Source organism: Scatophagus argus, chromosome 4, assembly GCF_020382885.2.
Source record: "Scatophagus argus isolate fScaArg1 chromosome 4, fScaArg1.pri, whole genome shotgun sequence".
Classification (NCBI taxonomy): Eukaryota; Metazoa; Chordata; class Actinopteri; family Scatophagidae; genus Scatophagus; species Scatophagus argus.
Genome location: NC_058496.1, coordinates 8,362,397 through 8,385,048, shown reverse-complemented (window position 1 = coordinate 8,385,048; position 22,652 = coordinate 8,362,397). Strand labels below are relative to the sequence as shown.

The 22,652-nt window shown below is 42.1% G+C and overlaps 4 protein-coding genes across 24 annotated transcripts in view; 2 read left to right on the top strand and 2 right to left on the bottom strand.

The window, feature by feature from the left end:
• Window positions 1-8,363, top strand: part of ank1a (ankyrin 1, erythrocytic a) — an 88,344-nt gene extending 79,981 nt beyond the window's left edge. For 13 of the 17 annotated variants that reach the window (XM_046387453.1, XM_046387450.1, XM_046387452.1 and 10 more), the window contains 4 exons: window positions 2,624-2,707; window positions 3,010-3,162; window positions 4,414-4,512; window positions 5,773-8,363. In XM_046387453.1, coding sequence (XP_046243409.1) covers window positions 2,624-2,707; window positions 3,010-3,162; window positions 4,414-4,485 — 309 coding nt within the window. In that variant the 3' untranslated portion in view covers window positions 4,486-4,512; window positions 5,773-8,363. The other 4 variants (XM_046387457.1, XM_046387444.1, XM_046387458.1 and 1 more) reach the window with 4 other exon arrangements.
• Window positions 8,364-10,004: 1,641 nt separating this feature from the next.
• Window positions 10,005-13,408, top strand: LOC124058325 (eukaryotic translation initiation factor 4E-binding protein 1-like). 2 transcript variants are annotated; one of them, XM_046387439.1, is made up of 4 exons: window positions 10,005-10,237; window positions 10,377-10,532; window positions 11,473-11,667; window positions 12,761-13,408. In XM_046387439.1, the coding sequence occupies exons 2-4, from the start codon at window positions 10,397-10,399 to the stop codon at window positions 12,790-12,792; spliced, it is 363 nt and encodes a 120-aa protein (XP_046243395.1). In that variant the 5' UTR covers window positions 10,005-10,237; window positions 10,377-10,396; the 3' UTR covers window positions 12,793-13,408. The 2 variants fall into 2 exon arrangements, with proteins under 2 accessions (XP_046243395.1, XP_046243394.1); XM_046387438.1 differs by having other exon boundaries at window positions 10,008-10,237; window positions 10,358-10,532.
• A 3,285-nt stretch (window positions 13,409-16,693) lies between these two features.
• On the bottom strand, window positions 16,694-19,125 carry spaw (southpaw). The gene is made up of 3 exons (XM_046386366.1): window positions 18,501-19,125; window positions 17,281-18,095; window positions 16,694-17,189 (listed from the first exon to the last, which is right to left on the bottom strand). Exons 1-3 carry the CDS (start codon window positions 18,784-18,786, stop codon window positions 17,037-17,039), a joined length of 1,254 nt encoding a protein of 417 aa, XP_046242322.1. The 5' UTR covers window positions 18,787-19,125; the 3' UTR covers window positions 16,694-17,036.
• Window positions 19,126-19,209: 84 nt separating this feature from the next.
• On the bottom strand, window positions 19,210-22,409 carry dguok (deoxyguanosine kinase). 4 transcript variants are annotated; one of them, XM_046387430.1, is made up of 8 exons: window positions 22,249-22,409; window positions 21,772-21,985; window positions 21,465-21,574; window positions 21,178-21,377; window positions 20,716-20,863; window positions 20,432-20,547; window positions 19,945-20,044; window positions 19,210-19,757 (listed from the first exon to the last, which is right to left on the bottom strand). In XM_046387430.1, exons 2-8 carry the CDS (start codon window positions 21,980-21,982, stop codon window positions 19,731-19,733), a joined length of 912 nt encoding a protein of 303 aa, XP_046243386.1. In that variant the 5' UTR covers window positions 21,983-21,985; window positions 22,249-22,409; the 3' UTR covers window positions 19,210-19,730. The 4 variants fall into 4 exon arrangements, with proteins under 4 accessions (XP_046243386.1, XP_046243388.1, XP_046243387.1 ...); XM_046387432.1 differs by having other exon boundaries at window positions 21,772-22,006; window positions 22,138-22,405; XM_046387431.1 differs by having other exon boundaries at window positions 22,138-22,405.
• Between the last annotated feature and the right edge of the window lie 243 nt (window positions 22,410-22,652).

Below are 22,652 nucleotides of genomic sequence, written 5' to 3'. Positions count from 1 at the left end.
CTACATTACACTTTGTACGGAGTGAGAAATACCATGTAGGTTTTTACTATTGTGATAAATGATAGCAGTCTTTTAAAATTCAGCATTAATAACAAAACCAAGAGCCTACAGCCATGCTAGCAGCTCTGTGAGGCTGTACTGAGGCACAGAGGTACTTTAATCTAGATGTTAACTGTGATGCTAATATGTACACAATGACAATCCTATTTTTTTTTTGTCAAACCATGCTAGACAAAATGTAAGGTGATTACCAAAGATTTTAACTACAATGTACCAGAGTAGACATAAAGGGCAAAAGTTTAACTGACCAGCCTGACAACTAGCAGAGGCCTGGTGCATTTTGTCAGTGGTTCTAGTTTCCCCTGAAGAAATTTAAAGAATACTTAAAATTCAAATCAGATTAAATTATTAAATTATTCAAGAGAGATCCTAAAAACATACAGAAAACCAACAATCACACACACACACACACACACACATACACCCAAACACACAGAGTCTCGGGCCCAAGATGGGCACAAACAGCATGTCCGGCCAAATATAGCAAGCATTCTCCCTGTCCCACTCATGTTACATGACCCCCACCCCAGTCATTTCCACGTGTTAACTTTCTGGCGTAAAGGACAGTCTCAGCCGTGAAAGTGTGTGAGAGGCAGAAATAGACTGGTGCTTTTTGAGGACTTTGTGTGCTTACTTTTGCCTGTTTGGTGATGAAGGACTTGTGCTTTTTGAGGAATTGTGCCCACTAAGCCATGTGGATGCAAAATCATAGTTTGTAGCTCAAGTAATGAGTACCTGAAAGAAGTCAAGAGAGCACTTTAATGCTCCTACCACAGAATACAGAGCTACACTGGAGTAGCCAGGGGTATTTAAAGCCCACAGATCACATGGTCAGAAAGGGAGAGAGGTGGGAATAGAAGCCTCCCAAGCTTGTTTTTGCTTGGGTTTGATCTCATTGAGTGGGTGCTCTGCCAGTGGGAAGGAGAAGGAAGACAGACCTTTGGAAAGGGCCCATTGCCCCAGCAAATGGAGGACGGACATGAAGTGAAAGACAAACAACCAAACTGTGACTGAACCAGTGACAGAAGGCTGCAGCTGTTAACTTTTCTCTCAGCTCAGAGAAGTATTCCGTGGGGAAGCAGGAGTTGCTGACGGCTGAGGGAGCGTATTGTCATTGGTTTTGTTGATTTGCTGGGGTATCAAAGTGGGGCGATGTGGGCCCTGGTGACAGAGCTCCTCTTCAGCTTCGTGCTGCTGGCTTTCCTTGTCATCAGCTGTCAGAATGTCCTCCATATAGCCAGCGGCTCTGTGCGGTCGGTGCTCACCTACATTCATGCTCAGCTGGACCGCGAGCTCGGTGAGGTCGAGGGAGTGGCGGATGAAGAGGAGAACGTCACCACCAGAGTGGTCCGTCGCAGGGTCATCCTCAAGGTACAAAGGACAGGCAAGCTGAGTTTTGGACACAGGATTTACAGGCTGGAAAACCACAATGGCAGGAGAAAGAAGGAGGAAAGACTTTTTGCTGAAACGCTAAAGGATGAGTGTATTTGGTAAAATTCAGGAGTGATAGAGTGTAGGTTTTGGGCAATAAGGTAAATGGTTTGACAGGTGGCTGAGTGGCATGACAGTGATGATGAACTAAGGATACTGCATACATGAGGATATGCTGAATTTAACAATGACAAAAACAGAACAGAATCAAAGCAGTAACAAAATTCTCAATAATTAAATTTTGTTCTTCAATTTACTGTGAGAATGTGGCTGAATTTATCCTCTGCTCTTACAAATGTAAAAAAGTCTCATGGACTCTGGCATTTTCTTCCTTCTGTATCTCAGACTCTGCTAACACGAATTTTGACCCGCGTTATTTAGGTCTGCGCTGACCCGACTGGCCCTTGTTCTTGCTTCTCCAGCTGTAGGAATGTCTTTGAGCTTATAAATATCTGTGCAGACACGCTGCAAATTATTAGGGGCCAGAACAGCATTGTCATGAAGCTCATGAACTGTAATTATGAGTGTCAAATCCATGGATCCCAGTTGTTGGATTTATGTGCTTCCACAAACATCCCCCTGACTCCTCACCCGTCCGTCGTTCATCTGCTTCTCTGTCTTTCCAATTAGTGGAGGGGCTTTATGGCATGCAAGTAATTACCCTGCAGTGACAGCTATTTTAACATGCCATAAGTCCATAATTTACTGGGTGCTAATTTCATTCAGTCATCCAGAATTTACTTAACTTTTTATGCTGTGGACAGTTAGAACTTGTAGCAGTTACGCCAAAAATTTCAAAGTGCTTTCAAGAAGAAAGAAAGTGCAGTTTATTTTTTCTTTTAAAAAATAAATCATTTAACGTTCAGATAAAATGGCATTGCAGGACTGTCTAACTTCCGTCTAGCAACATATTTCCAAGCGAAACAGGATAGGCAAGTTGTACATAATGTTGGGAGGAATTTGCTTTAAATGTTTAAAAGTGGGTGTGTCATAATAAACGTGGATTGGCAGGTCATCACCATCAGGGCGAGAGAGACAAAGCCAGTGACAGTCCGCTGTAAAATACCTTTAGCATCATCTGTGTACATAACCTGGGTACATAATCTGGGTGCGATTGTTTTTCTGTTCACAGGGTGATGAGGTCGAAGATCTTCCTGGGGAGCAAGTAAGCGAGGAACAGTTCACGGACGAACATGGAAACATTGTCACAAAAAAGGTGAGTCACCTCAAAACGGCAGCCCAATAATTGTTTCCTCCATGACCGCACCAAAATACTCACTCAGCATCTCCCCACAGATTAATGATTATTAAACTAATAATCATTAGTTCATCTGCATTCATCACATATGACTTTTCACTAAGGTTATACTGTATATTCCCAAAGAATAAATCAGTTTCACTTTGTTTTTGTCTTCATTTGATTTCATTTCCTTTTAACGTTTTCTTTTCACTGTCTTATTCCCACTCTCTGCCTCCATCCATCACTCTCTCCCACCCTCCTGTGTGCGCTGGCGGCAGATTGTGCGTAAGGTTGTGCGCAGAGGGAAGGGTTCAGGTGAGGAGGGGGTTCAGGAGGTGAACGTGGAGGGTTCTCTGCAGGACGCCAACGAGCTGGAGGTTGACGCTGAGCAGTACATGAGCTACGCCATCCTGGGTCGGGACAGCAGCAAGGTGGGCTTCTGATCTGCAGACAGCTCTCTCTGTTGCAACACCTGAGGCTCCCGTTATTAGCTAGGATGTGCAGGGAGCACTTAGAGCCCAGAAATGGACTGAATCAGATCAGGTCGTACGGCCGAATGCCATGTAGTAGCTAGTTTGTGGCGAACAGGTGACTCTGTGATGGAGATCAAAGTCTCATCTCGTCGTGGTTCATCAGGCAAATCCTGACGATCACAGAGTAGCTTAATCTGCATTAGCTTCAGTTTGGTATGCTGACAACACAGTTTGAGTGTGTGCCCTCGAGATTTTAAAAGCAATCGTCCTGTAATTATTTGTTGGTCCTAAATCGCGAGAGAAGTTTGAGTGCAAAGATTCATGTTCCTCTTCTGTCTGCGAGAGGAACAAATGAGTCCCCTTTGCTCTAGTTCCTTTGGGTGAAGAGCTCACAGTTCATCATTTTAGTCATCACTAAGTCCCACCTACACTTCATCACTTCATGTGTTTGTATCTTGCACATTAAATGTCTGAATGAAATGCTTGTGGTTCCTTGCATTGGCTGTTTTCCATTCTGTCCCCCTCAGTCATCTCGGTGACTGTCCTTCTGTCCTTTTTTTTTTTCTTTTTTTTTTTTGCTTTCATTAAAGTTTATAGTCCTTCAACTGTGACTGTGTGCCGTATCACTCAAACCTGCAAGGTTCTCTGAATCACAGCTGGGTCAAATAGTATTTACAATGTTTTTAACTTTTCTTCCTGCAGGAAGTAGCACAGGATTGGGGTTTAACACACAAAAAGAGACAATTCAGAATATCAAGGCTTCTTGCACTTTGTGTATTGTCTTTTGTTGTCAAATCCTGTCCATCTGAGTGTCAAACAATCGTTTAAAAGATGAGTTTGCAAATATTATTTGACACAGGTGTACTCTGTAGATGTTTGTGATGCCATCTTATCTTCAACTGTCTTCCAACTGCCACCCATCACGTCTATCCTGGCTTTACTGTTTAAACATGATTTCTTTCTTTTTTCCCCCTCTTTCCTCTCCCCTTTACTTGTCTCTCGCTTTTCTATTTCATCTCCTCTGTTGTACCATTTCCTTTCTCTATTCTTCCATTTTTGTTTTCCTCCCTCATCCTTCTCTTTGGGGTCACATCTCCTCTTTGTTACTCTCCCTTACTAACCTTCCCTCAACCTCTTGTTCTGCTTCTGTCATCCCGCCTCTTCTGAACCCTCGCCCCTCGCACCACTCCCCACCTCCTCCCGATGTAGCCCGATACTGTGGATGTGAAGAAAGGTGCTCAAATAGTGAAATGTGCCAGTCTGCGGAGAGTTAAGCAGTGAGGCAGACTGAGTGCTGCGTCCCTGCAGGTACGGGACCGACCCACAGGGCCTCATCTGACCTGTGGGCTAAATCATTTAATCCGGTCTTTCTGGATTAAATGCATCTGAATGTACCTTTAATTCCGTACTAATGATATGTAGTGTGATGCTGGCAACATGCAAAATGACACTTGAACCTTCAGTTTGGTGAGTGGTCAAAATATGAATTACTTTATCCTTTACATCCATGAAGAAAAAAATAAATAAAATGAAAGTATGATCAGGAAATGAGGACAAATGATTTCAGTGTTGTCTAAAATAGATTTGATTTTGTTCAGTTTCAGTCAACATTAATACAAGCGATCTGGAGTAAGATGTCATATCCATATAAACCCGAGGTGACACTTACTGCCTCAGTAATTTTCTTTTCACCTCATGTGTTTCACTGAGTAAATTTCTATTTTTTCGAGTTTTTACAACTGGAATATTATAACTTCAGGCTGCTCACTTTGTCATGTTCAGTCCAGATGTATGGACTTATATTTGTCAATAAAAGCAAACTAAATCTACTGGGCAAAGAATTGATTTTTGTATTTTTAAATCAGCTGATTTTTGGTGTGATTATAATTTCTCTACAGCTTGTGATTTATCCATTTCTGTGTTTTCAGTATGTTCAATATAAAGCCATGCAGATGGACAACGCAAGCTTGACGCCAAAAAATCTTTATTGTTTGGCAGTGAATGATTTCAGGCCAATTTATTTCTTCATGCATGCTGTGACAAGCTGGAAAAAAAAAAGGGTTGGCACAATGTGCGCTCAGCAAAACAGCCGACCAAAAAGGATCTTGTAATGTGACGGCTCTCAAGGTCAACGCTGCGAGGCCAGTTGTCCTGTGAATTGCTATCTGGAGCCACTGTGGTGTGTGTGTGTGTGTGTGCGTGAGACTTGACCTTTCTAACGTGAAGGCCATGAAAGACGTTCTGAAGATTACTGAGATTTCAAGTGACTCAGTCCTGAATGTTAAACCACTTTTGCCAACCATTTTTTGCTTGAACGCTTCTGCAGAACTAATGTGTTGTTTTATAAAGCGTTGCAACGACTGAACAGAATAAGACAGGCATTTTGGTTGATATATGAAGGACAGTTTAGCCAAAACCATTTCAAGGACTGTGTATAGCAGCATACATAACTCTGTCTCAAAAATACTCACATTTGCAACGACTTATTGCGGCTTGCATGGTTTTTTTTTCTGTTGTCAGTCAGAAGTGTAGCTCGTCCTGAATCTGTGTGTTTTCCTCTTTCCACAGAGTTCTCCACAGGATTCAACCCCTTCACCAAAACCATCCTACATGGACACATGACCAGCAGCAGCAGCAGCTGACCGGAGGAGGAACATTCATTAAAAGGCAGACAGATAGAAATGAAGGGCAACAGACACCGACGTCATGACAACCACGGCGGATACTGATGAGGGATACGGAGTTACTTGTAGTTTTTATTACCTTTTTTTTTTTTTTTTTTAAGAAACCGTGGGGGGGAGAATAAACATCCACTACTAGGCTAGAAGAAGCATGATTTCGTATAAAACAAAAGCCAAACACGAACAAAAAAAAAACAAAAAAAAACAAAAAAAATCTAGCAACCAAAACGTGCTTCCTGTTATCTGTATCAGCATGAGTGACTGCTGCCGCATGGCCTGTCTTTAACTACAAATACTGAGGGGAATACAAGGGAGGGTAAAAGTGACGGGGAGGGCTGGGGATAAGACACTGCTGTGTGGGACAGGCATGCAATGTGGGGTATGGTCAACCACTGGCCCGTTTTCTGAACCAATAGGGGAAAGTTTATCAGTCGAAAAAAAACAAAAAAAAGGGAAAGTAAAATACTGAGAATTGCATAATCTCTAGGCAACAGGATCCTCCTCACCCACTTCCTCCTCCCTGTCACATTCTTCCAGCTAAGAGCATCACAAACTAGTTTTAAACCTGATCCCAGTGCTGTCAAAGTCCAGTAAGGCTACAACGTATCACCCAAGGATATCTGTGTTGTACATAATATCGTATGCACTAAAATGCTCTACGTGACTGTGCTACGTGTGTTGTTTCTGTTCTAAGATCCCTCTGAGACGCCACTGATGCTGCTGTTTCAGGTACACAAGAATTTCCTCTCTGTTTTCCTCGTTTGGTTCGTTTGGCCTGAACCTGTATATTGTTCTATATATCTTGAGATCTTCGTGGGTACAAGAACATACAGATGTCGTCTCGCTCTGCCTGTTTCAAATGTTTCGTGTGTCAGGTTGTCTGTTTCTTTGTGCTTTCCATGTGCTCTCGCCCTTTTGCTTTTGACATGTCAAACTGTAGGGGGAAGACCCACGGTAAGCCACTTACTGCACTGTGGGTTTTTGAGCTTCGGGAGGCAGGTTCACCGCAGAGAAACCTGCCTCCCTAACCTTCCTCTGGAGAGTTTTGCCTTGTGGAGAAGGTGACAATGAGATATATGGTGAGTGACAGATTATCGCAAGAGATTAATCGACTCTACCATCCCACTCCTCTGCCTTTTCTCGTCCCCGGTGTGCTGTTTTGTGTTAATCAGATGTCTGTCCGAGCCAAATCCCAATACCAGTCTTCACTTTCAATTTTGCCTTCATCGCCCTACCTCCACCCCCTTGCACTTCCAGACAGAGTAGATGTAGCAGTCCCGCCCTCTTCCAGCAGGGGGCAGGATCCCACCTTCAGCAGTGTCTGATTGACTTCATCATGCAGTTTATACCCACCACCACCACCACCACCACACATGAGGTGCACTTAAACACCATTTCACCGCCACCAGAAGATGTCACTTGACAAGAGCAAAGTAGCTGAAATGCTGGTAATAATGTAGCACTGGTTTGACTGTGGGAAAAGACGAAGAGTCAGCTGGAGAGAGGAAAGTGTCGTGTTGAGGGTCGAGGACATGTTGAGCTTTGATGTTTGTCTCCTTGGCGGTTATTTAGAGAGTAGAAAAGACAGTCAGTCACCTATCACTGTGATGAGAAACTGTAATACTGACCCGCAACTGTGAGCCTGACCCTTCCCGAAGCGCGTCTCTTGTTTCACTCCTTTTCTTTTGTCCTTTATTCAATGTCTTAACTGTACTTCAGAAGAAGCAATAACTGCTTGGAAAAGGAAAGGATTGTTTGTGTGCATGTGCTCGAGTGTGTGTTTGAGTGCGACAGAGAGAGATGGGGAAAATATTAGGATGATAGTTCATGCTCTTCCTAGAATCAGGCTTTGGGTTTATTAATCATAGCTTTTGGCTACTCCTCACTGCACTCAGAAATGATGTCAGTACATGATCCCACATCACTTTGCCTCTCCAGGAAACTATTAGGCTTTACGCTAAGATTGGTATGACTTGATACCAGCCATCCCATCTGCAAAGTTTTGTTACTCATCAGGGAATGTGGGTGTGTTCAGTCATCGTTTTTAAACCTTAACGTTATTAATATGCGCCTTGAAGGAAATCCTGCTGTATGCGTGTTTGTGTGTGTGTGATTTTAATATCACGTATTCAGTCCTGGATCCTGGGACAACGCTGTGACAATATCACAGGAAGTAATACTGCAAACGGACAAATAGAAGAGGCTCTCAGAGTATACGTGTAACTCTAACTCACGTGTTTTTTAAAGTTGATTTACCTCAGCGAGCGTGCCATCCGACATGATATCATTTCATTTCAACATTGTGTTCGACATTGGATGCTTTATGATGGAAAAAATGTGGAAGTCACAAAAACTGTTGCAATAATCACCCATCAACAAGTGTTTGTTTTGTACGGCTTCACGGCCAGAGATGATGAATGTATGGTCTTGGTATACTGTAAGTCTTGTTATAAAGTAGTCATCTGTGTTGGCTCTGTACTTTAGTAGATGATAAGGTATTCAACTTTGTTGTTTCAACTCGATATCTGCTGTTGATCATCAACTTTCATTACGACATGCATAGAAATCATGTAAGAGGAGAGGGAAGCCTCAAATTGGTTGTGGACACTTTAACAAATATTCCTTTATCAGATATTATTTCTATTTTATTATCTTTTTTAATAACCACAAAAACTTAGATGTCAATAAGGATTATAGAGCAGTCTAATAGTGTATTATCCCCTTATGTTACAGCATACGGTTTGCTCTCTAAGGGCTCATAATTACGGTATGCTCGGGTTGGTTTCTGAAACAGGGGCCGCTTATAAATCCAGCGCTGATGTCAGGGTTATGGCGAGGGGTGGGTGGGGTGTCCCTGATGGAAAGACAATAAGGGGGGGGCACTTTGAAGTCAAATGGAGTTTTGGGAAGGCTCAGTGGTTGTGATGGCTAGTCTTTCAAGATGACAAGCATTTTTTTTTCCCCTCAACACAACCTTCCCCTGTTTCCTACCCCTCTTAGCAAATACAAGACTGAGCCGATTCTAAGGCTTCTTTGGGGTGACAGTGTGAACTCGGTGTGAACGGAGGAGTCCGACCGAGTGCGAGCGGCGGGAGGAGTGGTTACATCAGAAAAATTCAGACCCGCACTGAGGGGCTTCTAAAATGATGCCATGCACCAAGTTCATGCAAAAATATTAACTGTTGCAAAAACTAGAGAACACATGTATATTCCTTTAGAATGGATTGAAGACATTATTATCGCAATAGCATATTACTCAGTACTAAGGAATGCAACTGCGCACATGCACAGAAAATGTTTTTAACATAAAAGGCTATATATATATGAAATATATGAATATACATATATATATATATATATATATATATATATTTACTTAGAATGCTATGCACCCTTACTTGTCAAATGGGATTCTAGTTATGTTATGGATGTACTTTTAGCATCATACAGCTGTAGCTACCAAGAGACTGTTGAGTTCTGGGTAATGCCTGCAACCTGGGGATAAATAGGGAACTTGTGGGTATTTTAACCTGTTTTGTTTGGGGTTTTTTTTTTTAAATTGTTATGGAGAGTCAAACATGAATTTAAAATATAAATGTAAAAGCCTTTTAATCCAATCAAATCCGAGGACATCTATTGACAATTTACTCTGTACACCAGCTCAACATTTACAAAATTAATAAAGAAATGAAATGTCTTTGTGTATAGTGTGTATGCTTTTGTGTGACTCTTGCATGAATCCACATGCATCCAACTATTAATGATCATGCCGAGATTTGAACAAACTAAAGTGTTAAAAATGAGCAGTTGTCCCAGGCTTTGTCCTCTTATGAAAACTGTTACATCTTATGATGCTTAAACCAAACCACCAAGCAAGAGCAGAGCATCAAGCATCAAGCAGAGCTGCTCTTTGAAACTCTGCAAAAACACACATATAAATAGACACCAGTCACTTGTGTCTATTTATATGTGGTAAGACTTTCACTCCATCAAATATGTATCTGTATGATTACATGGATCTATTAAATATGCTTGTGATCATTAAAGGAGAGCAAGTGCTGATCTCTTTAGAGCCGTTGCATTGCCGTTATGTGCCAGTAGGGGGCGGATTGAGCTCATTTTTGTCCGTGTCGGTAGCTTTTCCTCTGCAGCTCGTCTGCTGTCTGTGTTGTCTTGTGTGCATGTGGAGAGTGTGTGGGAGCGCAGGAACGTGTGCTCAGGTCCTTTTCACAAAGAACCTGGACACTTGGTGTGTGTGTGTATGTGTGTGTGTGTGTGAGAGAGAGAGGGGGGGTGCATGTTGTAATGTATTTAGATACTACCTTTCATCATTTGCACGTATGAAAAAAGAGGTATTTATTTTTTTCCGAAAGTAGCCATTCTGCTGAGCCAAAGCAACACATGATACAGGCGCGGTGTGGCTTTGTTGTTTTGTAAAACCGACACTTTTCTGCCTGTTTCATGTTGTTTAGCTGAGTTAGTTGGTTTCAGTTGATTGTAGTCGAGAGAAGATGTCCACTGACTACCAGAAGACCACTGCCAAGGCCATCCCGTCGACCAGGGGGGTTACCATCGGCGACTCGGCGCACATGCCCCATGACTACTCCACGACTCCCGGAGGGACCCTGTTCAGCACGACCCCAGGCGGTAAGAACTGTTGTCATACATCGCATTAACGTGTAGCGTTTGTGCCGAAGCTTTTGTTTGATTCTCGTCCACACTAAACAGCTGTGTTGTCAGTGAATGCACGGGACGCTCAGGCTAACGCCATGAGGTCGGTTGCTGTCAGGCGCCCCTGAGCATAAATGGCTGCTAGCTCTGCTTATGCTAACTGCTAACGCTAGCTAGCAAGTGTTAGATTGAAAAGGGAGGAGGAGGGCGCTAAGGATCAGTAACTGTGAAGGGATTAAAGTACTTGTGATCCTCTTCATGTGGGTGTTACATGGGCCACTCATATCATTACTTTCCTTGTGAATTATCCAGGGTTTACATTGTGGCTGTTGTCGGCTGGTTTGGGAACGTTAGCGACACCTACTGCACTGTGCCCTGCTGCCAGTGGAGCCTGTGGTGGCCTTACGTCACCGACACCTAGAGATGTGATTGGTGCTTTCCGGTCCGAGCTGCTAACCTCTCAGTGTTCAGTAAAGACGTTTTAAGTGTTTATTATCATAAGACATAAGACGTAAATGCAACACCTTGCTGTGTTGATGTCGTGTCATTGGCACCTCCATCGTGGATTGTGTGTGTTTGTGTATGTATGCACAGATTTCTGTTTGTTAGTTGTTGTTTTTTTTAATCTTATTAAGCTTTTATTTAAATACACGCTGATACATTTGGCACAATTTAAAGGTGTATTATGTGTAAAATGTGTTTTTTTGTCTCTTTTTTATTTGTCAATTCAGAATTTAATTGAACATTTTAATTATTTTACTAATCAGATGTTAGCTAGATATGACATCTTTAGCGTAAGCGTAAGAACAGACTTGCTATCCAACTCCACGACTATGATGATTCTCCCACTGATGGTTGGGCACAGTTGACACAGCTGATGGTCATACCTCTCTTTTCCTGCCTTCTCGCACGAAAGGTACCAGGATCATATACGACCGAAAGTTCCTGCTGGAGTGTCGCAGCTCTCCGGTGGCCAAGACTCCTCCACAGGGTCTGCCCATCATTCCAGGTGTGACCAGTCCTCCCACCAGTGACACCAGTGAGAAGGCCCATAATGGAGAACTTCTGAACAGCAGCAACAACATCACTGCAACTGATAGCGCCAACACTGGTACATTCACACCTCGGACAGACATCACAGGGTTCCCATGGCATTTGGGGTGAAAGATTTGGCCTTAGATTCAAATGTAAATTCACACAGCTGCTAAAATCTGCAGCACTGATGAATCTTTCACCTCAGTTATGTCATGTTTCACTATCAGCCATCACATCATAAAACCGCTTTCTCATCTGTTCTTCTCTCTTTCGTGAATGATAGAAACCAGTCTGTTGTTTGAACACAAGTTGAAAAAGAGGTCATCAGTGATTTTCATTTCACTTTATTGTGCAGCCTGAGATTGTGTGTGTGTTGGCTCATTTCTCATCAGGTGGGCTTTGTCGTTTTGCCCAAGCCAGTCAGTAGCTTGTGATGTGTCCACCCTGTCAGCTGCAGTTGTGAGAAGCAAGAAGCATTTTTCATGCAAGCTGCAAAAATTCTGTTGATTTTAGAGTTGTTATCTCTGTAAGTCAGCTCGTAACAATCTGAACAGTTGCATCAGTCTCAGCTGCGCTTGCAGTTTGCTGTCACTTTTTTTCCTGTTGTGTTACAAGAAGATGACTGATTCATTCTTAACCTCGTTTACAAAGCTCTGATTGGCTTCGGTGTTTCTCCTGGAGGGGACACAGCATTTAACCTATTTTAATAGCTGATAAAAATCAAAGATGGCCAGCATCTTAAAGGTCTTGAAAACAGCTAAGACCTGATGTGTTTTCTTATCATTATTATTTCTTTTTTATTCTTGAGTGGATTGACTGAGTGGTTGCAGCTCCTCAGAACTTAATATTCATTTTAAGACAGTTCTTTGTATGTAATAATGGAGAGAAACACGTTTGAGGAGATACATTTATTAACTGTTGATTCTTGGATTGTAAATTTAATCACAAAAATTTCTTCTTTGGGTATCAGCCACACTACAATGAACTTTTGCTGTGGTCACTGCCAGATGTTATTTAACAATATTTTACCTACTAATGATCCTTTAGTCTTCCTTAAATATTACAGATCATCACAAGAGACTGTCAGAGATTCATCCTAAGAGAGCAAAGCATTTGGAGTTCAGTTTATGTTGTGTTGTTTATGTTTATATTTGTGTGTTTTATTTAAGGTGATGACTCACAGTTTGAAATGGACATCTAGTTAGTCCTGGAACGAGTGTGAAGATGTCAGACCTTCCAACGAGATTCTGTGCCGAGACGCTCTGGAGCACTTTCTCTTCTCCCATCATCCATTCCATCAGGACGGAGGTTCACCTTTTGTATCTCCAGTGTCTTAGTGTTTTGAAGTCTGTGAAAAATCCCATTTGCTTGTTTTGCCCAGAACAAACCTGTAATGGAACTTATGCTGTCTGCCTCAAGGCTTAAACCTGATTTTCTTCACGACAAAGTGTGCCTTCGTGTAGTGGCTACAAGTTTAAAAATCAGTGACTGACAAGCACACAACACCAACAAAGCCTCATCCACAAGAACTGAGATAAACTCATGAAAATTAAGATTGATTTGGAAAAAAAGAATAACTGAAATTAGTGGAGTTTATAACCATTCCAGGAGGGTTTGTCAATTGATGTGCTTTCATTTCCACACAGTTGCTTCTCTTCAGATATTGTCTTGAAATGTTCAAATTACTGTATAATTTGTCAATCTCCACTAGAAGTGTCATACAGAGAATGTAAAACATAATTTTGTTGCTCACATTTTCAGACTTTCACACTGTTTGTACGGCGACAAAACATTAAAGCAAATTAATGCAAACAACACTTTGCTTTTGTTGTGTGTTTGATTCTGTGTATGGACTGTTTGCTCCTGTCCAGTCTGTCATGACCATCCGTTCACTGGCCTGAACGTAGGGACATTTTTCATGCCATCTGAAAGGGACAAAAAAAACATAAAAGTGAGTAAAAGATAAAATGAAAGGATTGGATCACCACGACTGAATTACCGTATTTTCCAGACTATGGAACGCACCTGAGTATAAAGTATAAAAAATATTTGTACATATGTAGGCAGCACTTGACTATAAGCTGCAGATGTCCACATTGCTTTTAACTAAAAAGCTGCATCATATGCATTTCTTCGGGTGTTTTCCATGGTGAGGGTGTGTGCATGACGCGCAAAACGACTGTTAAAAGTTACGCTTAAAACTAGCGTCTTCCTCTTCTATCACCGGGCCGTTAGCCCGTAAAAAGCTATAGATTAGCGGCAGAGTTCAAGGCGCGCGAAAAACGTAGCGGCTTATAGTCTGGAAAATACGGTATTTGCAGTTTTCTGATTTAAGGTCAAGTGAAGAGCTAATACACATCATGAAGTGATAAATGTTGCATAACAGTCTTTAGCATTTCCTGTGCTCCCCTGATTCGGCACGAGTCATATCAGAGGAATTCCTCACGCGCTCACTGGTGACTGATAACCTCGGTCAGTGGACTGTACAACGACGGGTCAATAAACAACTGCAGGGAGCCGGGATCAGACAGGAGGAGGACGGGATCATGACATCATGCAGCATTTCTATTCTGCTGCCCAAGTTTTAGTATGTTCCCTCTGAAGCAGCTTACAAGACTTCCACTTCGGTGTGAGTGTATTATATGGAAACTGCCCAATAGTGGATGCCCCACTGTAACCAGTAAGCAAGACTTAATAAGCAGAGTCCTGATAGCAGTGAACTATCAATCCAGATTTATTTTTAAAATTCAAGCTGGACTGAAATGCAACATACCCCATTCTTCCCACAACGCTATCATCAATTCATATACAAAAATTAAATTCTACACGGATAATATCAAACTTGTACCCGTTTTCTGTCAGTTTGAGTCCTGTTCTCAGTCTATGAAATGAAAGGAAATCCGAAACGTAAATAATTCTCAATTATGTCCTTCGGGAAAAAAAAACAATAGAACCGCTGACCTGCAAAAAAATATACTAAATGTGTTCATAGAGCTCTATGTGAGGAAGTTGTGTGTGTATGTTTGAGGAGTTAGGCAAACCGATATGGCAGCGATGGCAGCCGGTAATTGTCTTCCTTGAACGCCACAAGACATCCGCAGCAGTCTCTCTGACCCCACGCCACGTCTAATAGGGAAAAACACGACACAACCGGATGAGTTGAGCACACAGTGGGTACACACACCGTCTGAGAGCCCGACAATTTTACACAGCACAGCATTCAACATACACAGCACATGGCAGAAACAAATTAAACACATCATTCAATAACAGGATTAATTCAAGTACCCGTTAAGCACAGTTAAAATGATAAACAAACCTCACTTAGCAAAATGGCTAATTCGCGACTAGCATCATTAGCGGTTTGCCTATTGACAACACTACTCGGTCATCAAAACTCCATCCTGATACATGTAACAATTCCCATAACAATGACAGCATGGCACATTCAACAAAAATGCTCACCTAATAGGAAAAACACGACACAATCTGACGAGTTGAGCACACAGTGGGTACATACACTCCGCAGCCTTGGCCGTCTGAGAGCCCGCGCTATCGTAACTCACAAAACATGTCGTAAACTGTCACAGGGTGCCGTCCTAACCCTTAAAGGGCACTACACCCCAAATAATACAAACAAAACAATACAAACAATCATAATACCTTACAGTAACTTAGTAGCTGAAATTACAGCTGGGTTACACCACCACGTCTGAAAACTAAACTAAACTAAACTAAACTAAACTGAAAAAATAGCAAAAAAAAAACAAAAGAATAAAAGAAAATCTGATGAAAGTGATAACCACTGAGTTCTGTAAACCATGATGAGGTGGATGGTGTCAAAAACGAGTGTTCACTGATCAAAAGGACCTTGTTTAGCAGAAAGGAAAAGTAATTTGAACATAACTACAGAGGAAAAAAACAGTCCATTAAATGTGCTTTTATTTTGTAATCATTCCTAGTGAAGTAAGAGAGGAATTTCCTGGCCACCAAACAGAAAGGTTGGTTGAGGATGGAGTAGATGTCAAAGGTTCCTCATCATCTTCACTGTGCACACCACAGCTGATCAGTGTATAACTCATGCGCTTAAGCAATAGATTGGATGCTTAACTGTTGTTTATGTGAGCACTGGAATAAAAACATCACATCATACCATTTGAGGTAGTGTGACCTGGTGAAAAGCTTTCAGGCATCATCAACACTGAGGTGAGCAACACTGAGAGCTACCAGAGAAGTTAGTCTGGTCTTGTCTTCAGGTGGAAGTGTTGATTGAACAGTTTCAGCTGATCAGTTCCAGTCCACCCCGTCCTTCCTCCACAGTAGCTTCAGCATCCAGACGTCGACTCGCATTGCTGTCTGTTTGTTTGGGGTCTAAATGTCCCCTTGTCACCTCTGCTTCCTGACACCCCTCAGCCCCTCCCCAAAGTAAACAAAAGCTACTGCTTTTCCCACCCCCTATTGCCTTGTTCTTCAGTATACTTTTTTTTGTGTTGTTCTACTCTGCCTGTCTGTTTGATCACAATCAACAAAAGAGGCCTGGCCAGAGCGGACGCTAATGACCTCTGACGATGTGTGCTCTGTAATAGGCCCCAAGATGTGGATTGGAGGTGAGCACGGCAAATACACTAAGATGTTAGCTGATCACAAGTCCCAGAAGACAAGTGGGATTAAGACGTAGGTGAGTATCTATGAGCAGGTTGAGCTTCTGGGAAGTGCTTTTTGTTAGGTTGTTTGATTGTTTGTTTGCGGAGGTTGTGCGTAACAAGTGTACGTGTATTTCATGCTGTGTAATGGACACTGCTGATAGAGTAGCCTGTAGTCCTGAACATTTTTTTAAACATCAGCAAACCATAAAGTTGTGCAAGGAGGCAAACAATTTGAATCTTTAACGTTAAATACCATAATTTTCTCATAATTTATAACACTGAAATATTTTACTTTGAAAACGATCAATCTGAATTTATGTGGTTTGAATTCCTCTTTTTACTTTTTTTTTGTGGTCAATGTCAAGGTTGTGCAATTTCAAAAGCTTCATATCATGTATAAATATAGATGTATATTAGTTCATAAATATCCAATAATAAAAACATAAAACATCACAATCATGTCAAAATAAAATGTTTTAATATATATTTTTTCACTTATTATGTACAAAATATACATTATAATACATTCAAATAGATAAAACATTTGCAAAATGGAGCTTTCTCCTTGTTAAAGATGCATACTGTTGTCTACCACCCAGTATGGATGAAATACACTCATTAAAACTTAAGTCATATCCTGTCATGTGTTTCAAGAGGCCGTGACTAGAAGCTATCAATTTAATATGTGAACATCGTGTTTTACATGAAGACACGAAAAAACAGTTGAATCAAAGTTGAAGATTATGCTCAGTCAGTAGTTGACCTCGTGACTGCAGTGAAACCAGTGATGGACTGACCGTCAGTGACAGCCACACTCCTCAACAATCATGTCCTCGTGATGTCGCAGGGCCAAGTCATCGCTCTCAAAGTACAGCATGGAGAGCGGGCTGAGGCGCGTTGGCACACAGGATGGGCAAGACACTCTTTCTGGAAGGTGATGTCGCAAGAGGCTCTGAAAAATGTCCGAAAAATTCATATGAACAAACCGTATGAAAATATACAGATCGAGTTAAACGGGAACAAAAGTCATGTTGTCGTCTTACCTGCATGTATGCGTGGTTGGTGGGATGGAAGGACTCATCCAGTGGCGTGGGACACTCTCCCTCACAGCGATATGCATTGTAGCGCTTCGGGTGCACAATCCACTCGTCCCAGCCGATGTGGTCAAAGTCCACCCACATGTCCACCCTCCGACACAGTGGCCTCTGTGCCGACTCTGCTGCTGGTGCAGCAGTAGGTGAAGCTTCGTCGGCCACTCTCATCCTCTCCATCTTGTTTCTTTTGTGGCGTCGACTTTGACTGTCGCTGCTGACTCTGTCCATGGTTACATACTTGGAGTTCTCCACAGTATGAATGAGACTGTATGCTGTATGGCCTTCTTGGGGCAGGTTATGTTTGGAAAAGATGACCATCATGACCCGGTTCGCAGTTGGATGGTGTATTTTTCTTTGTTTCAGTCCCAAATTCTTGAAGAGAGACTTGTCGGCTGTCTCCCCTTCATCCCATGCGCCACTCCCACGGTCCATGTCAGGCTCTCCTGAGGCCTCTTGGCTCGACACTCCATCTCCCTGGTACAGCCAGTATTTTAACAGAGCAGTCACATTAAAAACCTTCCAGGAAGACTTGGAGCTGCTGGGCAGAGTGCTAAAGCTCCCCAGGAAAAGGTGCTCATCCTGGCATGACGTGCTGTCCGGGTCACAGCTCTGCTTTCTGGAGTGATATAAATCCACAATGGCACGCTCCGAGTCGGAGAAAGCTGGCAATCTGATCCGAAGTTCTACCAGTTGGACGAGCTCACTGGTAGAGACGGACGACATGTCAAACGTAACTGTCCATCTTTCACCCACTTGATGGCAACCTAAAAATGAGGTAAAACATTTACATGAGAGCTCAAATTCACACAAAGCAGCCAGCAGTCTGGATGATTCGGGTGCAAGCCAGATCCCCGTGTCCCTGGACAAATGTCAAAACACTGGAGTGGGAGGGTGAACAGGACAGGATGTGTATTGAACCCCCTGTGCAAGGACGTCTGAGGGCTAATATACACACCCTCTCACATAAAACAGAGAAAGCCTTTAAAGCCGAATAAGCATTTTGACACTTGCTGGGTTGTAAAAAGGGAAGGGTCTGATAACACAGATAATGCACCAACCAAAGAGCTGCTGGAGGACAGAGCACGCTGAGGTGAAACTAACATACATACTATATAACATGCTTTATATCCAGTGATGTTAAAAACATAACAAATAGACTGCCTACTCACCTCTGGCCATCAGATTGAGGACGGAGTCAGAACTGTGCGTTGATGGCTTGTCGCCTTGTGTGCTGATGGTGTTGACAGCTACTGATGATGAGGAATCAGCTGTCCTGAAGGAGCGGTACAGCTGCATCATGTACAGAGGGTATCTGCTGCGATGATTCATTGAGAGATTTCTGAACGCTAAATTGGCTTCGAGGCCAGTGTGAGATCTGTGCTCCCGAGTGGAGAAAACAACTCCAGAAGCGCAGAGGAGGAACGTGCAAAAAACCGCCAGGACTCTAGCATCCATTTTTGACTAAAACTTAACAAAATCTACAGAGAAGCAAAGATCTCCTTCCTTCCACCAGTTGGTCTCAGGCTGGAATGATGCTATGTGCAGACGGAGCTCCAGCCAGGCCCCTTTATAGTGGACAGCTGCCCTTTGATGACCCCTGACCACTGCAGGCATCTGAACAGCCCCTCTTATCATCAGAACACATCAGAGGGGCAGAACAAAAGAAAACATTTACCCAAGGTCATTGTCCTGTCAAACTGCCTGGTCTTTTAAATTCATTCTGAGCCTAATCCTTTAGAAATGTAAAAATCCATTAACAAATAATACTTTAAATGTTGTACAGCAATTAGCAACTTTCTGTTTAATAAGTGGCAGAAATACTAAAAGACAAAATTAAAGAAAAGTCTTCGATAATAAATCGATAACACATAACAAATCTTTAAAAGAACAAATCTTTTTATTTAGTCAGCAAGCATCAAATACAATATTTGTGTTATCTGCTTGCTCCATTCTGTCATTCAGGAATGTGTCAAACAGTATTGTGCATAAAAACTGTGTGATCATCATTAAACTGTGGTTCCAAATGGTCACCTGTGTGACAGCACAGATTTAGTTTATAATCAACACATCAGCTGGATACGTGAGAGAAGATTTCAGTTGGAATAAACAATGCAAAATATAAATTTAACTCCCTGGTGAATCCCAAATAAATAAATACACAAACATATAACAAAACATTTTAAAAAAATGTAGCAAATATAACAAAATACAGTAAAAGTGTGTGTTTCAGTACAGTAATATGGTCTGGTAGAGAATGCAGTTTATCAAAAAGAGAAAACATTTAATTTTCATTTATATTTCTTCACTTATTGAGAGGTTTATGTGTAGTTACGTGTCAGTTTACACACTTCACAGACTGAAGTCCTGCTGGTCTCATCTGTTTGCACTGGTGATCTTCTTCATAAAGAATTGAAGAAATTCTTCACCTGTGTGTATAACAAGGTACTTTAAGATCACAAGGGATCAGAACCATGAAACACATCAAATGAGAAAACAGAAGTGTGTCAGTCATTCTGAGGCTGAGAAATGAGGTGTCCAGCATTAAGACAGAGCCCTCCTGTGGCTGTTCCTGGCATTGCAGTCATTACATCAAAGTGCGATAAATAAACATACCTTTGTAATGAATTGCTCCAGCACCTCTGGGTCACTCTGAAACTCCACACTGGCATCGAGTTGTAACACAGGTACCTGTTTCAGCTTCTCAAAGTGTATTCTGGAAAGAGAGAACCGAGCTGTATCACAGTCTGCGTCACACTGACAGTCTCCAGACCACACACTGCTGACCGTCATCTGTTCACAGCCGAGAAACAAACAGCTGCGAAGGCCGGCATTTAAAATGGTGTTTCTCAAACAGGAATCTGAGTAGGGCATCCTGTAACATCCTGCACCACTGCTGGTGTTAGTCATTTCACTTTTTGACTATCGTAAACCGCGTTATCAACAGCAACCACTTGATTATTAATGTGTCCAGCTAGACGTCATAGCGAATATACACTTCAAAGGTTGTGTACATTTTCTGTGCAGCAGTCAGCTGGAAATATTCAGAACATAAAAGTCTGAAGAGAATGACCATCACAGACATCATCTCATTAGCACTCACTCAGTGCTCTTCTCAACAAGCCACTTTTCATGCTGAACGTGCAGTTTATCCAGATAGTCCAGCTTCACTCCCTTCTCCTCTGCTCTCCCCCGACGCTGTAGACGCTCCATACATTTCTGAGAGAAAACGAAAAGTACAATATTTTTATGTCTTCTTTATGATACAATACAGTAAATGTCATTGTGTTAGAGTAACAAGAACAGAAATATTCACTAACACTGTTAAAATTATGTGACGATTAACTGTGTTCCTTGAATGTAACGTACAGTCTCAGCTGTTCATACCGTTGGTGGGGCTTTGAGGTAGATGATGCCCTCCAGCTCCACCTGGTGTCCAAACTGTTCCACCAGAAGAGAGTGCCAGTCCTGGTAAACTGCCCACTCTGTAGTGTTGATACAACCCAGCTCAAACATGTTCAGGGCAAAGATGTATCTGACAGACAGAGATTCAAGCTTAAATAAAGGAGAAGGCATTTGCTACATTAAAAAGTGCACAGATCCATTTCATGCTAATTCTTGTCTCCACAGTTTGATGATTAAAAACAACAATACTATAATGATAATGTGAGAATTTATGGGTGAAGGACTAAGTCTGTGGTTTCACTCCGGATTTGATACAGAAGACATCCACAACCTCTTGCCCACTTGTGATGATTAAAGGTCTAGGAACTGGAGAATCATGTCAGAACTCCAGTTCCCATGACATGATTTCATTCTCAAGTCCCTATCCTGGCCTGAGTCACTCACCTGTCGCTGTAGACTGAGCGCTCATACACCAGGACAGGTGTTCCCTCTGAGCTGAGCAGGTGAGCAGGAGGAGGCTGCAGCTGCGTTCTCAGCCGGCTCATGCAGGAGTACGTCTGAAACGTGTACGACCACCGCTGAGGGTCCTGGTACATCATCTGCAGCAGGTTGCTGACTGTCGTCTGGGGGGACACGCTTGTCCCCTGTCAGAGATACAATTGGAGATGGTCAGCTCGGCCTCCCTTGAAGTTTGTTAGCAAAAGATCTAGTTGTCAGTAAATGTCAACAACCTTCGTGGTCCCACTCTCAATGTTCTGCCACTTGCTGACTGGTTCTGCCACCACTTCCCAGTCTGGACAAGCTGACTGAAGGAGTCTTGCAAAAGTTGACTTTCCAACAGCTGATGTTTAGAAAGGACATAAGAGATCAAATATAAACACCACTCACAGCTTGACACAAACATGCTGTATATTGGAATGTTTATGTAGTTTACATGAAAAGAGGTGTATTACATCTGGACATTAACCAATGACCTTTTCAAAACACAGAGACGGGGGGAGACAGACCATCTTCCTATCTTACCGTAAATACACTTACCAATGTTGCCCTCTATAGAAACTCTCTTTACTCGGGTTGCTCCATCCATAGCTGGACTTGAAAGAAAGCTTGAACATGTAAAACTGCGTTTCCCTGACTTATTAGACACAGCAGAGAGATGAGCTGAGTTCCGTGTTATGGCTGCGTTTCCAACTCGCAGGACGCCGTTAGAGGTCTTCCACTGTGGACTTGTACTGTACCCAAACCTCATGACCTGTGTAAAACACGCCCGTGTCTTTAAATTGGAGACACGGTCGAACAAAACGCAGCGACACAGGACAGACATTGTGACAGGCTTAAGTGCAACTAGATGAGAATCATACAATGTGACTTGGTTCTTGCTAATGTTGAAAGAGTTCCCATTACCGCTGTGTTAACCTCATGGCAGCTAGCTAATCCTGTCCATGGCGTAGCTAACTTTCGGCATGAGTAATCGATTTACATCAATTGTTTAACTGTTACTATATTTAAAAATACCGATATATTTGTTGAAGTGTTCTTTTGGTGTTAATACTTTCGCCATTCGAATATTTCATGGTGGGAAATAAAACTACTGAGATAATTTCATTGAAAAATTTGCTCAAACGCTACACACAGTTGCATCATAAATCACTTCCGGTATACATGGGCTATAATTTCACAATAAAAGCTGTGTGCCGACTGTCTCTTTCCATTTGAACAGCAAACGTGTGGCAAACAACAGATTCGTTCAAATCCACACTTTCGAGATTTCATATGTTCATTATAGACATACAATAACTGCGCTTTGAATCAATATAGCACAATTTGTGGTGGTGGTGGTGACAGGTTGGTCGTAAACATAAACCAAGACAAAAACTTTTTTTAGTTTCTTTGTCATAAATTCGGAAGTACTTGTGTTT